The following is a 14,470-nucleotide window of genomic DNA, read 5'->3' on the forward strand; positions in this document are numbered from 1 at the left end:
CTGTGGTCTTGACTCTTAAACTTCCTCTAAATATAAAAGTTTACTATAAACGCAGTCTCTTGCTAGAGGTTGCCAGTAACACAGGTCAAACCTAATACTGTCAAGTGTTACGGACGTCTCCAGTTCACTTCCTCGATTGGACGAAAACCCACAGATATGCACAAATCCAAAATCAGAAGGGTTTTCTTTTCTTTTTATTATTAGATCATTAATTAAACAGTTACATTCCCTACGAACAGATAAATTCATCCCTGGATATTCCGAGTGGCACATAAAGGTCCTGTGTGTGTTTTCAAGCATTGAGGAGATGATGTTGCTCAGCTTCCATTAAGTGCTGCTGATGGGACTCAAAATGCCATCAGGTTCTGAGGTCACTGATGACTCACAGTTTGACATTATAAGGGACGTTATGATTAAAGCCTAATATGAATATCTGTTAGCCCTTAACTCACAAAGCATCATAAGCATCATCACCATTTTTCTGTGAACATGTAATTGAGCTGACGGTCCATTTTTCCCCCTGGCTGCCTCTCCTGGACGTCTAAGGTCTCTGTCTCTGGGCCTTTACCCTGGACTCTTACCATAAACTGAACACTGACAGATGGGAGCTAAAGTGTGGGTGGCTTTGAATGAAACCCTGGTGTGGAATGAGCGGAAAGAGAGTAAAAGAGGCAAGGATGAAGATCCCTGAAAAAGTCCTTGAAAATTTAAGAATTTCTCCAAGATGTGAAATATCCCGTGTTAAATGTGCAGCAGTGAGATGGCTGGAAAAAAAAAAGAGAGGTTGTTATTTATTTCACTTCAACACCAAGATATCAGATTAGATTGACAGCACCTTGGTAACATTACATCACACGTGTCATCAGACTGTGATTCAAATGCTGATGACGGCTGAGTCATAGAAAACAGAAGACCACAGACAAAAGCACAAATATGGAAATCCATCTATCCTTTGTAAATATCAACACTTCACCGAGTTCTTTTGATTCCTCAGAGGCATCCAATGGAAGACAAAACACTGCTCAGTAGACCATTTAACACTTTATTACTTCTAGAAGGGACATGCGTCCTTCATGACACGTTGCCGCGGATCTCAAAATGGTGGTGTGGCCCTAACAGTTTTATTACAGAAGCTCATTCTAGTCTAAACAACAGTGTCTCAGTAACTTTCCACTAGAGATGGTCCCCTCTTATCTACATTTTCCCAAGCAAGCGTGAGCGAGAGTCTACAGCTTTCTACTCCCTAAGGACACATGGTCTCATGCCTTTATTTTTCAGGGCTGTGTCCACTTAATACTACACTATATAACTTTATAACACTTATTAATAAAAAAGCATAGCATTACTGAGGCACTGTAAATTATTTAATCCCAACACCTTCCATTTTCTTAAAGTGTCACAGGGCGAGAGGTAACATACTACCTAGAGATATCCAGGTTGTATATTATGAAAACCTTATATATATATTAAAAAAAATCAATAAATAAAATAGTTCCATCTGTGTACAATTGATCTTATTAAGAAAGTGGTTGAGAAATTATTTACCAACAAATAAAAGTGAAAAGATACAGCAACAGTACAGATCAATACATGAAAGTTTGACGTTTAAGATACAAGGCGTTATAAAGAATATCAAAATCTGGAATAATGCAAGAGTGTTGTGTTTAAAAATCTTCAACATCAACTATTTTTTCCACATCTTAAAAGCACAATCTTTGGATTGGATAGAGGAAAAATGGGATGTTTTACACCCATGTGATGTCTCAGAGTTAATAAAGAATTCTTTTTGTTTATAGCAAATGAGACATTATCCCTATATTGTTTTTAGCACTATGATTAGCACTTGGAATTCATCTATCCTTCCATTTACTTATTTTCTTATCCCTAGCCTATCCCAAGTGTCACAGGGCGAGAGGTAATATACACCTAGAGATATCCAGGTTGTATATTATGAAAACCTTATATATAAAAAATCAATAAATAAAATAGTTCCATCTGTGTAGTTCCACCTGCACGATTGTCTCTCTGACAGTCTTACATGCTGTTGAAATGTTTAACTGTCTCTTCTGCTTTAAGTGCAAAAGGATGCAATCAGAAACCAGAGCTATATATAGACTTCTATAGTGCAGCAGTCCTTTAAGATGAGCGTTTGAGCAATTGCCACGTTGGGAGGAAATTCTTTATTCTCCATCTGCCATCTAGTGGATTCTTTGGGAATCATAAATTGTGTTTATTTCAAACTAAACTATATTTGGCCTCTAGATGGCAACACACTGACTGGGTTGCATAGGGAATGCACTAATCTAAAGTACAAACAGTGTACAGAAGAGTATATGTTGTGCTTTATATGCATGCAGAGATATCTGTAAAACTCTGGCTTTACTGTAAAAACACATGGCCTTTGTTGTTGAGTGAAAGTTTATATTTAGTGTGGGCTTAGATATATTGTTTTAGTGTGGACACAGCTGTGTCCTCTGTCTGCCTTACTGAAGTAGTCTGGCGCTCAGCTATAACAATCTGTCTTGGCAAGACTAGAAAACACCACCCACACTCCAACAACTGCTCCATCAAGTCACACGCTGAGTGCAGCACAGAGAACCATATTAAAATCAGTCTGCGAGGACCGGCTGAAATGGTAGTTATTTGTTCACAGCAGGAGTCACTTATTAGCTACATTTCCTCCCTGTTTTTCCTGTTTGTGAGCCCACTTTCCTTTTTGTTCTTCCAGTTTGTCTTTGCTTCCTTGGCCTCTGCTTGTTCCAGCCAACAGTAACCAGACAGAGTCTATGTTTAAATAAACAGGAAGGGTTTTCTGTCTGGGCTCAGTTTATGATGTGTGGACTTACAGGGAGTTCAAGTGGGTTACAAGGTCATTTCTGAGGTCATTTCAGCATGGAGGAAGGCTTTTAGAATGATAAATAAACCAAAACAACACTATTCAAAAGTATAAGCATATATGTAGTATGTGCAAAATGTCAAGCTACTGAAAGATATTTTTCTGCCATCTTGATTTAATTTGGCTTTTGTATAAGTACTTTCAGGCTACTTCAGGGTGTGCAACTTTAAGATTCAGGTTATGTTATGACTGAAGATTTTTCATTTCCAAAACAGGAAAGAATACAACCAGCTGTTCCCTGTAACAGGATTTTACTCATAGTGCCTGTGTTCCGTATGTGGAGGTGCTGACTTAGGTTTGTTTAAATTAGGAGAAAGTCTTTCCAAGAGAGAGGATGGAGGAGGGATGAGAAGACATAAACAAAGGAATGGAAGCTGCCTTCTGGAAAGCAGCTGCTGAACAGACTAGACAGAAAAACACACAACTGCACAGATCCTTCTTCTAAGCTTTTATTCTAAAGCGCCTTAAATATACAGTGCAATGGATTCTACTGAGCTGTATTTTGAAGTCTGTGTTAAACTACAGTATTTCAAACTCTACCAAAGCATACATCATCAGGCTAGTTGGGAAAGGAACTGCTCTTTTCCGTTCTCTTGTTTTAATAAGAAATCAGTACTGGACATATTGAGTCCTGCCTCTTCACAACTAAAAGATATCAATTCTCCCAGTTTTCAATGTACCAAAAGCTGTGGGTGGATATTGAAGAGTAAGTCATCGTTCCCTCTGCGAATCTCAAGTAGGAGTGGCTGGTCGCTCTGCAACACCTCATGGATGTCTTCAGTGGTCCTGACTGGCTTTGCATTCAACTTCACTATAACGTCACCTTCCCTAATCCCTCCTCTAAGACATGGAAAAGAAAAGAAGCTCGAGTCAACCGTTTACTACAAGTGTGCCAGAAAGAGAAAAAGAAGATTCAGACTTATAATGACATCATTGTCCATAAATCTGCAATCACTTTCTGGAAGTATGAAACAGGGTGATATCATTTGAAATGTGTGTGTGTGTGTGTGTGTGTGTGTGTGTGTGTGTGTGTGTGTGTGTGTGTGTGTGTGTGTGTACTTTTTGCAGGTGTGTGTGAGCATACTTTTCTGCTGGAGTGTTAGGTATGACCTGCCGCACCAAAACTCCACTACTGATGTCGGGGAAGTCTGGGTTATGAAGTCGCAACTCTTCTACAAGACTGTGGCACACGTAGGACACAATATTAATGCTATTAACATTTTTTTACACATTATCATTTCAATTATGTAAAAAAAGGAAGTGCATCACATAAAACTAATTCCCTTTTCGGACATACTCAGACATGCAAACATTTGATTTTCTATGAAACAGCTCCTGCTGACAAATCAAAGGTAAAGTTGTTTGGCTACAGACAAAGTAGACAAGCAGCAATACCAGCTCCTGAAGCCAACTTATGTTTCCCATAGAATAACACAGAATTTGTCGGTTTGTTTGTTAAATGATTTATTCACAAAACAAATGTTGCTCTTAGTATTATTTGGGTATGCCACCTTTATCGGTAGTAGGAAGTGTATTAAAGAACATTAGTGCAAAATTTATTTTCTCCTTACAGTCTAATATGTGTGTGACTTTGTAACAACTTACGCTTTGGTGATGGTGACCATCCAGATGCCTAAAAAGTGTCTCTTAACTAGGGACGCGTCTGAAAGCACAACAATATAACCATAATTTAAACACAGCCTCATGCAAAGGCTAAGTTGGGCTGACGGGGAAAGATGAGCTGAGGAGACAGTTAATAACTATTTTATTAAACACATATTAAAATATAAATGTAGCCATTAAAATTATAGTCCAAATCCTGAGGATTTCATTTGTTATTAAAGATCTATTAACTTTTAGTCTACACTCTTAACTGCATGTTTTGCCATATATGTAAATAGTTATAATATTTGCACAAAAACGTCTTGTCTCTCACCTGCATCAGACTGTGGTTTGTCCATTTTTCTTTTCTGCTGTCTCTTTTCTGTCACAACAAAAACCAGTCAGAGTAGTAGGTAATGAAAATTAGAGACATATACTGGGGGGAAATAGTCATTTAAAGATATTTTAGATAATAAGATGATAAACTTCACAAAAAAAAGTCACCATCTTTCTTGTGTTTAATCTGTGACTCTGAGAGAAAGCGGCTGATGCGGTCTGCCGGTATAGCGAAGGAAATTCCTGCTGTCACTTTAAGAGTGTTGATTCCAATCACCTCACCATCCTGAAGGAAACACAAACACATGTTGAAAGACAAACACAACATGATGGCTGCCAAAAAGGACTTGATGCTGACATAAATATCAGCCAGTAAGAACTGAGAAAAATATGTCAAGATTTCCAGAAAAAAAAACTGCATCAGTTGGTATGTAGAGCCGAGCATGTGGCACAACTACAGTTGCTATGATATATTGATAAAAACACAATGCATGTGCCTTTTTAAACGTGCACTCGTTTATGGCGTTATAAATGTGTCATTACACAGAACACTTTAAAGCATGTGACGCATGATGTGTCACGATTGTGTCCCAGTGTTACTGCAGTCAATAAAAATAAACTGCACGTTTCTACTTTGAGCTTTTTTATAATTAATATTAGTAGAACTCCAGAATTGGAGTAACAGCTATAGCCGTTAATCACTGGCCACAAGAAAATATGCTTGAACAAATCTGTAAATCAATTTTGAGCCATTTTGAGTTCATAGTTCATGGGACACAAGAGGGTTTATAAAACAAGCAAAGACTGTATCATATCGCAGGTTTTTGTGCTTTGGTTCTGCATTCTGGTTTCTTAGTATTTTTGAGTCTTAGTCATGTTTTATTTTTCTAATGTTTGAAGTTTAGATTTTTTTTTCAACCATATATATTTAATATGTGTAATATACTGAATTATATTTATGAAATAGAGCCGTTTCTATTTATTAGTGCTCGTTTGCTATATTTTTCAGCCTTGCAATACACTGTATTATTTCACTAGTTTAGATAGTTACTCTTTTTGTTATTTTGGAGCAACTGTGACCACATAATTTTCTTAGGGATTAGTAAAGTGTTTTGATTCTGATTTTGTGTTTGTTGAACATCTGGATTTCCTGTTTTCATTTCTTGTTCTCGTAGAGCGTGAGTTTTATTTTTTTATGATATCTTGTGTTTTGATATTAGCAAGAGTTTCCATGTGTGTTCGTTTGTTAATTGTTAGTGTTTTACTTTGAAGGTTTGCTTTCTTTTGTGTCTTGCGTCAGTTTTGCTTCCTGTGCTCCTCTCCCTACTGTTTTCATCAATAATAATTTTTCCGTAATTATAATCCTGTCGTCCCTTTTTACTGTTGATCTTTGGAATTTCCTGTGTGTGCTCCTCCACTTCCCTTTCATGCTGTCCAGTTTATTTTCTTTGGAATTAACCTGGTTCTTTGTTCTTCTTTCTAGATTCTTTGGGTTTTCGTGACTCTTAACTTTGTGCTTCTTGGAGTACTGTTCAGCTGGTAAAGCTCACATTTTGTTTGCATTCTGTGCCTTGTTATGCACACATCTACAAAGCTATTTGTGACAGTTAATAGTTTCTTTAAATGTGCTGCAATACATACAACAAAATCAGGTATAATGTCTGTAGTGTATATCACACTTAAGCTCCCTCTGTGCTTTGGCGAATAATACGTTTGTGATATTCAGGCTCATATGACAATTTGGTGACTCATAACTGTTTATGCTGTGTTGGTGAAAACTCCGTTCTTTGTTTGAGGCCAAACTGAAAACACTCCAAAATCAAATGGATCATCTACTGTACCTTAGAGAACACCACTTACCAAGTTAACAAGAGGTCCTCCCGAATTGCCGTACTTGACACAAGTATGGAAGATATAAAATAGAAACAAGCACAACAGTAATTCTTACACATATGGGAATATTAAAAGACAATTATGTAGTTCAATAATGCAATCAATGTGTATAGATGGAGATATTTAAAAATGTTTCACGTTAATAATAGCATCAGTTTGGATGTAGTCCATGTCTGAGTCCTTTATGCCCAGCTCTTTGCCATCTCTTTGTGTAGTGCTGACGATGCCGGTGGTGACAGTGTTCTGCAGGGCGAAAGGGCTGCCAATGGCAACCACAAACTCTCCTGGCCTCAGATCAGCCGAACTGCCCAGAGACAGCACGCGAAGTTTCTTCTGCTACAACAAGCACAAAAAAACCCCACTCAAAAAATACCAGCACACAGGCGAAAACGCGAGTATGTCAGAGCAACACAGATGAAAAGAAGAAAAGACATTTAGAGGAAGAGGAATAGTTGAAAGCTTACAAAACTCTCCAGGTATTTCAGACAGGGGTGTGAGATTACACACATCAGCGCTCTGTCTGTGACTCACGGAGCTAGTGTTTATGAAAGTCTTATTAATGTCTAGCAGAAAACTGTCAGATGTTGACAAAGAAATGTGTCAGGATGTGGGCTGTGTGGTTTATGTGGGCTCATTTAAGATTTATGGATGTAAAAAAATCTAAAGATTCATGTGTTTATATTTGAAAAGGAGAAGAGGGTAGAGAAGCTTATGATGATAGCATGTCAGGGCTTGTGCCCTTACCTGTGGATTGACCTTGATTGTAGCAATGTCTGCCTTCCTGTCTATGTCTTTCACCACGGCTTCATATGCATCTCCGTCGTGGAGCTGAACACGCAGCTGTGGCCTGCCTGTCACCAAGGCAGCTGTGGTTACCACATGAGCGTTGGTCACAATCACACCTGAGTGGGACACGATGAACCCAGAGCCACTGGAGAGCCGCATGTGGCGACCTAAAAGAGGATGCCTGGAAACAGAGGGTAAATGAAAAATTATTAAAGCGAACATGATTAATAATAACAATAATAATTAAAATGTGCTTTTCTTGCATATATTTCACATTCTGGTTGCCCTATATAGAAGTAATTTTGGCAGCTTGGAGAGTTTTATGCCTTAATGTGATGTGCTTTGGACTAAATTGTATGCTTAATTTTATGCATGATTTGAATTTTATTTTAATTTTAAGCTTAAATTTGAATGTAATTTTATGCTACTTATAATAGCAGGCAAACAGCACTTGATTGGGCCCAATATCCCTAAAACAGCCTGTTGAGGAAACAGGTTGCACTCGTTTTTTCTTACTTGAGATCAAAGCAGACAAATCAAGCCATTATGCTATAAAACAATATAAATAAGCAATTTTTGTTATTTTTATACACATACACAATCCAAACCTTAAGAACAGCTCAATGTGGACGACAGCAGGGGCTATTTTCTCCACGACATCAGCAATGAAGTTGAACTTGTATCGAGGGCTGCTGAGACGAATCAGGGTACGACCTATACTGACAAGAAAACCCCACCAAAACATTAATACAGACAGCAATCAATCTATCTATAGCTACAGTTAGGTCCATAAATATTTGGACAGAGTCAACTTTTGAAACAACTCACACTTTCAGCTTTAATTTAGTGGGTTGAACAAAAAAGATGCATAAAAATGTGAGAAACTAAAGCATTTTTGTAACACAATCCCTTCATCCCAGGGGACTCAAAAGTAATTGGACAAATTAAATTACTGAAAATAAAATGTTAATTTCCCATACTTGGTTGAAAACCCTTTGCTAGCAATGACAGCCTGAAGTCTTGAACTCATGGACATCACCAGATGCTGGGTTTCCTCCTTTTTAATGCTCTGCCAGGCCTTCACTGCAGCAGCTTTCAGTTACTGTTGTGGACCTTTCTGTCCACAGTTTAATCGTGAACAAGTGAAATGCATGCTCAGTTGGGTTAAGATCAGGTGACTGATTTGGCAACACAAGGATATTGCACTTCTTTGCTTTAATAAACTCCTGGTTTGCTTTGGCTGTATGTTTTGGTTCATTGTTTATTTTTATTATGAAACACCGGCCAATCAATGTGACTCAGTTTAGCTGGATTTGAGCAGATACATCTTCAATAAACATTAGTGTCCCTGTCCGCCACTGGCAGCCATGCACGCTCAAGCCATCACACTGCCTCCGCCATGTTTTACAGATGATGTGGTTTGCTTCGCCATACTTTTTTCTTGCCATCTTTCTGGTAGAGGTTGATCTTGGTTTCATCTGTTGAAAGACTGTTCTTCCAGACCTTTGCTGGCTTTTTTAGAATTTTTTTTTTTTTTTAGCTTGTCCAACCTTTTTATTCTTGAGGTTTATGATTACAACTTCCTCCTGGAGAGTCTTGCTCACTCGGCTGGCTGTTGTGAAGGGGTTTCTCTTCACCATGAAAATGATTCTGCGATCATCCACCACTGCTGTCTTCTCTGGACATCCAGGTCTTTTTGCATTGCTGAGTTCAGCAGTGTAGGTTTTGCCACTTCTAATATTGTAGCAATTTCTCTGATGTTTTTTTTTCTGTTTTCACAGCTTACAGATGGCTTGTCTCACCTGCATGGAGCGCTCCTTTGATTGCATGTTGTCTGTTCAAAGAAAAATCTTCCCAATGCAGGCAGCACACCTCAAATCAATTCCAGGACTTTTATCTGCTTAACTAATAATGACATAATGAAGGAATTGCCCACACCTTCCTTTGAATCAATTTTCCAATTACTTTTGGTCCCGTTAAAAAGAGGGTGGCATATGTTAAGGAGCCGAAACTCCTAAAACCCTCATCCAACCTGAATGTGATATCCTCAAACGAAAGCTGAGAGCCTACACATTATGTCCATTATATAACTATAATTGGAATATGTTTCAGTAAACAAAAAATAAAAAACCAACCTTGCCTCAGTGCCCCTAATCTAGATATTTTATACACACGTATGCGCACACGAATGCGCACACGTATGCGCACACGTATGCGCACACAAATATGAGTACACAAATATGTGTACACAAATATACACATATACACATATATGTGTATATATACCCATATATAGGGGAGACCGGGGATAGTTGTAACATTTTTGACATTTCTGTCTGTAAATTGAAGCTCTTTTAAGGTAGTGGATTCAAAATGTAATGCAAAGTATTTACATGTCTCTGCTATTAAATAGTGCAGCTATTTTCTCTGCAGCACAATTACCCATTGCATGGTATGGTCTCAAACACAAAGAGTGAAATGTTACAGTTAACCCCATAGTCTGGGTTAGTTAGCAACACAGAGCACCTGTATAAAAAAGCCCAAAGCCGACTGTACTTCCTCAGGAGGCTGAGGTCTTTTAACATCTGCAGGAAGCTCCTGAGGATGTTTTACCAGTCAGTGGTTGCTGGAGTACTTTTCTATGCTGTGGTGTGCTGGGGGAGCAGCACAGCAAAGAGGGACTCATCCAGGCTGGAGAAACTGATCAGGAGGGCTAGCTCTGTGGTCGGCATGAAGCTGGACACTCTGGTGACAGTGGCAGAGAAAAGGACACTAAAGAAACTGATGGACATTATGGACAATGCTGGGCATCCTCTGCACACGGCCATTAACAACCAGAAGAGTCTGTTCAGTGACAGGTTGCTTCTCCCAAAGACAAGAACTAACAGACTTAAAAACTCCTTTGTCCCACACGCCATCAGACTGTTTAACTCCTCCCTGGAGGGGAGAGGGAGGGGAAACAGGAGGACAAAGGAGGGGGGAACAACTAAGCTGTAGTGCCTCTTCACCTCACTGTGCAATACCTTTTGTGCAATACTTTTGTAAATAGTCAACAGTGCAATAGACCTCAATACTTGAAATGTGCAATTCACTTGTATTTTTATTTTTTATTCCTATTTATTCTATTTATCCCCTTCGTATATTTTATTTATATTGTCTCTGTATTTATATATGTGTGTGTGTGTGTGTGTGTGTGTGTGTGTGTGTATATATATATATATATATATATATATATAATATTCTGTAACTCTGTAACTTCTGTCGGTGCTGTGCTTTTTTTGGAAATCGAATTTCCCAGAGGAACCCACCCGAGGGATTAATAAAGTTCTATCTAATCTAATCTAATCTAATCTAATCTAATCTAATCTAGTTGTAACATATCCTGGGGTAAAATGTAACACAATGAAATAAGGGTACTGACAAAATATTAACATGTAATCTTTGTTTATTCAACACATGAATGCACTTAGAGCCATTTATATAGCTGTGTGTGTGTGTGTGTGTGTGTGTGTGACAGAATGCAGAAATCTAGCTTTTGAACATATTCCAGCCCCCCAAAAAAGACAAATTATGGAATTTTCTGCAACTGAATATTTCATTAATTTTGGTTGGTCTTCCTTGAGTTTGGCCTCATTGGCTCAGTGGGCATTATAAACTACAGCTCTTGCACCAATTTTGAACATAACAATGAAGCTGAAAAAATGTAGTTGTTCACCAGCATCGCAATTCCATTACTTTTTATCATGGCTTACCTTGGTGTGGTTTGCAAAGTGCTTCAGAAAGATGAGGAAATCTGTTTCTTGCACCCATCCTGACTTATTTCCACTACCAGTACTTCCTACTGGTCCATCTCTGACACAGTGGTCTGCATAATGTATGTGTGGGAACACAAACAGTGGAGGAATTGTGTTGCCAATGGCATTAACTGCATATACAAAAGCGACCAGTGAACCTCTCTCTGCTGATGTCGTTGCCCCAACTTGTTTAATATAAGTTAAAGTAATAGTGCGGTAAGTTGTAACATCTGCATTATTGTTACAACTAACCCAGACTGTTGCTGTTACAACTGACCCAGACTCCTATAGCCATGAACTAGCTAACATTACAGCCAACGGCTAAAACACTAGCACTAAAGACTTACACAGAATATATCCCCATAGACATACAAATAACACAATTTAAGTTTGATGAGTTTAACTGCAAAGCAGATAATGTTATTAAACATTGAAATAAAGTAGAAAAACTTACTTTTTGGTATACAAATTACTTTTTTTCATGTTAAATTGTCTGTGTTTGACAAAATGTGCTGATTTTTCACATGTGATAGCAGAACTGAGTTGGGCATGCACAGGATGAGTCACATCATTTGAAACTTAGCCCTGATTGGAGAAATTGGAAGTGTTACAACTGACCCACGTTACAACTATCCCCGGTCTCCCCTACATACATATACACATATATACCAAATCCGGGGAAAAAAACTATTCTACCCTGTACATTCTAGGTTTGTGGCGACCTTAAAGCAACCCTACCTGCTCCTAAAGGCGAACAGGGTCCTTTGTGCGCTTGGCTGACCGCGGGTCTCCCCTTGAGTAGAGTTTTCCGACTGGCTGCTCTCATCTTACACACATTTCCATACGTTTTCCCGTCGCTCCCACACACTTCATGGTCCATCTTACACCGACAGACCCCTTTGGAGCCTCGCCGCTTCCCCGCAGCGAATAACTTGCACTCCAATCCATCCCCGCAGGGCAGGTCGTCTTTGCGGCCGCAGGGGTCTCCTTCACGCGGGGAACACACCAGGCAGCAGTTACATCTGTCCGGAACGTAGCCACCGGGACAGCTGGGGCTCGGGCACGAGCTCACATCGCACCGGGAGGTGCACTTGTCAGAGCGAACGGCTTCGGTGATTTCGTGCGCAAAGAAAAACGCAGCCACAAATATAAAGAGCTGCATCATGTCAATAGTGCCAGAAAGCTTAAATAAATATGATATAGATATATATATGCCCTCACAAAATCATATTAAATTACTACATTGAAAACATTGGGGTTGCTTCTTTAAGAACTAAAAAGTAATCTAAGTACAATCTCCCGTGGCTCTTCTGGCTAAAAAGGACTACAAGCCAAGCCGTCTATGTCTGCATATTTTTACAGCCTTGTGACTTTAGTCGTTCTCAAAAGTGGTGTAAACTCATCGCCTTGAAGTGCACTTCCGACGGCAGGCAACTAAAATAAAACAGATACTGCGCGCCATCTAGTGGAAACAAAAGCTCATAACAGACATAACTGCAGGGAAGCTTGTACACGTCAGAAATTTACATACACTCATCATGGGCATGAATGTCCTGGTAGTCTGGGCTTCTGATTCCTTTGAAACGGTCTTTATCTTCAAAAAACCAAGAACTGGGTGCACTTTATTTTTTTTAATTTTGCATTTTCTCCAGTTCTTGCAAAGTCACAAAGTGTAGATACAGGCTCAGATATAGACGTACATTTATTTAAATATTTTAATAAGCAGTGCTGAAGGTTCTACATTATACTTTTACTTGACAAATGAAAGTCCTGTTAAATTTTCATTAGTGTTCATGATTGATTACTTGGTTGTTTTTCCTTTGCCAGTACTCACTGGATTGAGCAATACTTCGAACAACAGGAAAGCCCAAGAAATTCAGTGACAATTTAAGAAGCGGAATTGTAGATTTACACAACTTAGGAAGGTCTTTCAGGGCCATTACGAAAAAACTACAGATTACAAAACCATTAGCTCAAGTTACTGTATCTATGTATGAGTTAGTGAGACGTGTCACCGCATTGCCAGGATCTGGAAGAAGATCCAAACTGTCATCCTGGGATGAGAATAAACTGGTTAGGATGTTCTGGAACAGCCCAGGAACCGTCAAGGTTAAAGCGTGAACTGGAAACTGTTGAAACTCCAACATCACTGTCCACAGTAAAGCAAGTTTTACATCCCCATGGACTGAGAGACTGCCAACCCAGAAAAAAAAGCCCCTGCTTCAAAATCGACACGTCATCACTGATATTTTCACTTTCCCACCACAGGCATGAGCCAAATGCCTTCTAGAGGAAAGTTTTATGTTCAGATGAAACAAAGATTGGGCTGTTTGGTCACTATGACAAGAGGCATGTTTGTAGGGGTAAAGGTGGGGCTTACAAACCTAAGACACTGTACCAACCCTCAAACATGATGGTGGCAGCATCATGCTCCGGGGGGAATTCTTCAAATTCTTCAGCTTCACCTCAAATCAACACTTAGAGAAATCTAACTTGGACAGAGTTGAGTGTTCCAGCAGAAAAATAACCCTGAACAGACATCAAACTAGTTTTAGAATGGATAAAACAGGTGAACATCAAGCTTCTGGAATGGCCCTCCCAAAGCTTCAACTTAAAGCCAATTGAAAATGTATGGATTATGCTTAAACACCAAGTCTATTCCAGGAAACCGACCAAATATCCAGCCAAAATTATGTCAGAAGTTTGTTGATTGCAACCAAGAGCGACTTGCTAAGGAACATTTAACCAAATATTAGTGGGTTGTGTGTATATATTTGACCCAGTATGGATCAGATAAAAATAAAAAATAAACTCAAACTTGACTTTTGAAGTCAGTAAAGGTGTATGCTGTACAATCATTCCACCGTGGATAAAGAGCCGTTTAAAAAAGCCCCAAATTACCAGGACATGCATGCCCATGAAGAGTGTATGTAAACCTTTGACCACAGCTATATATACACACAAGCAGAGTACAGAATCATACGTTTGGTTATTATAGTGTTTTAAAAGACCTGGTACTCTATTTTAGAAGACTGCCTATTTTTTTTGTGGTGACTTGAACCCATTAACCTGAGGTTATAAAGAAAACTTTCCACATGAGGGCACTGTTGTGCAAGGCTCCGTGTCACACTACTGCTAAGATGACGAGACATCCTGGTAGTAT

At 39.0% G+C, this 14,470-nt stretch overlaps 1 protein-coding gene across 1 annotated transcript; it reads right to left on the reverse strand.

The window, feature by feature from the left end:
- Window positions 1-3,239: 3,239 nt before the first annotated feature.
- On the reverse strand, window positions 3,240-12,657 carry LOC147328442 (serine protease HTRA3-like). Its single transcript, XM_086296818.1, has 10 exons — window positions 12,046-12,657; window positions 8,122-8,227; window positions 7,472-7,694; window positions 6,866-7,063; window positions 6,695-6,727; window positions 5,003-5,120; window positions 4,833-4,880; window positions 4,502-4,559; window positions 3,981-4,076; window positions 3,240-3,736 (listed from the first exon to the last, which is right to left on the reverse strand). Exons 1-10 carry the CDS (start codon window positions 12,470-12,472, stop codon window positions 3,568-3,570), a joined length of 1,476 nt encoding a protein of 491 aa, XP_086152944.1. The 5' UTR covers window positions 12,473-12,657; the 3' UTR covers window positions 3,240-3,567.
- Between the last annotated feature and the right edge of the window lie 1,813 nt (window positions 12,658-14,470).

The sequence above is a fragment of the Aulonocara sp. 'chitande type north' Nkhata Bay genome, linkage group LG6 (assembly GCF_057382095.1).
Source record: "Aulonocara sp. 'chitande type north' Nkhata Bay isolate Kocher_YH1m ecotype deep benthic linkage group LG6, A_spYH_male_GT1.1, whole genome shotgun sequence".
NCBI lineage: Eukaryota > Metazoa > Chordata > Actinopteri > Cichliformes > Cichlidae > Aulonocara > Aulonocara sp. 'chitande type north' Nkhata Bay.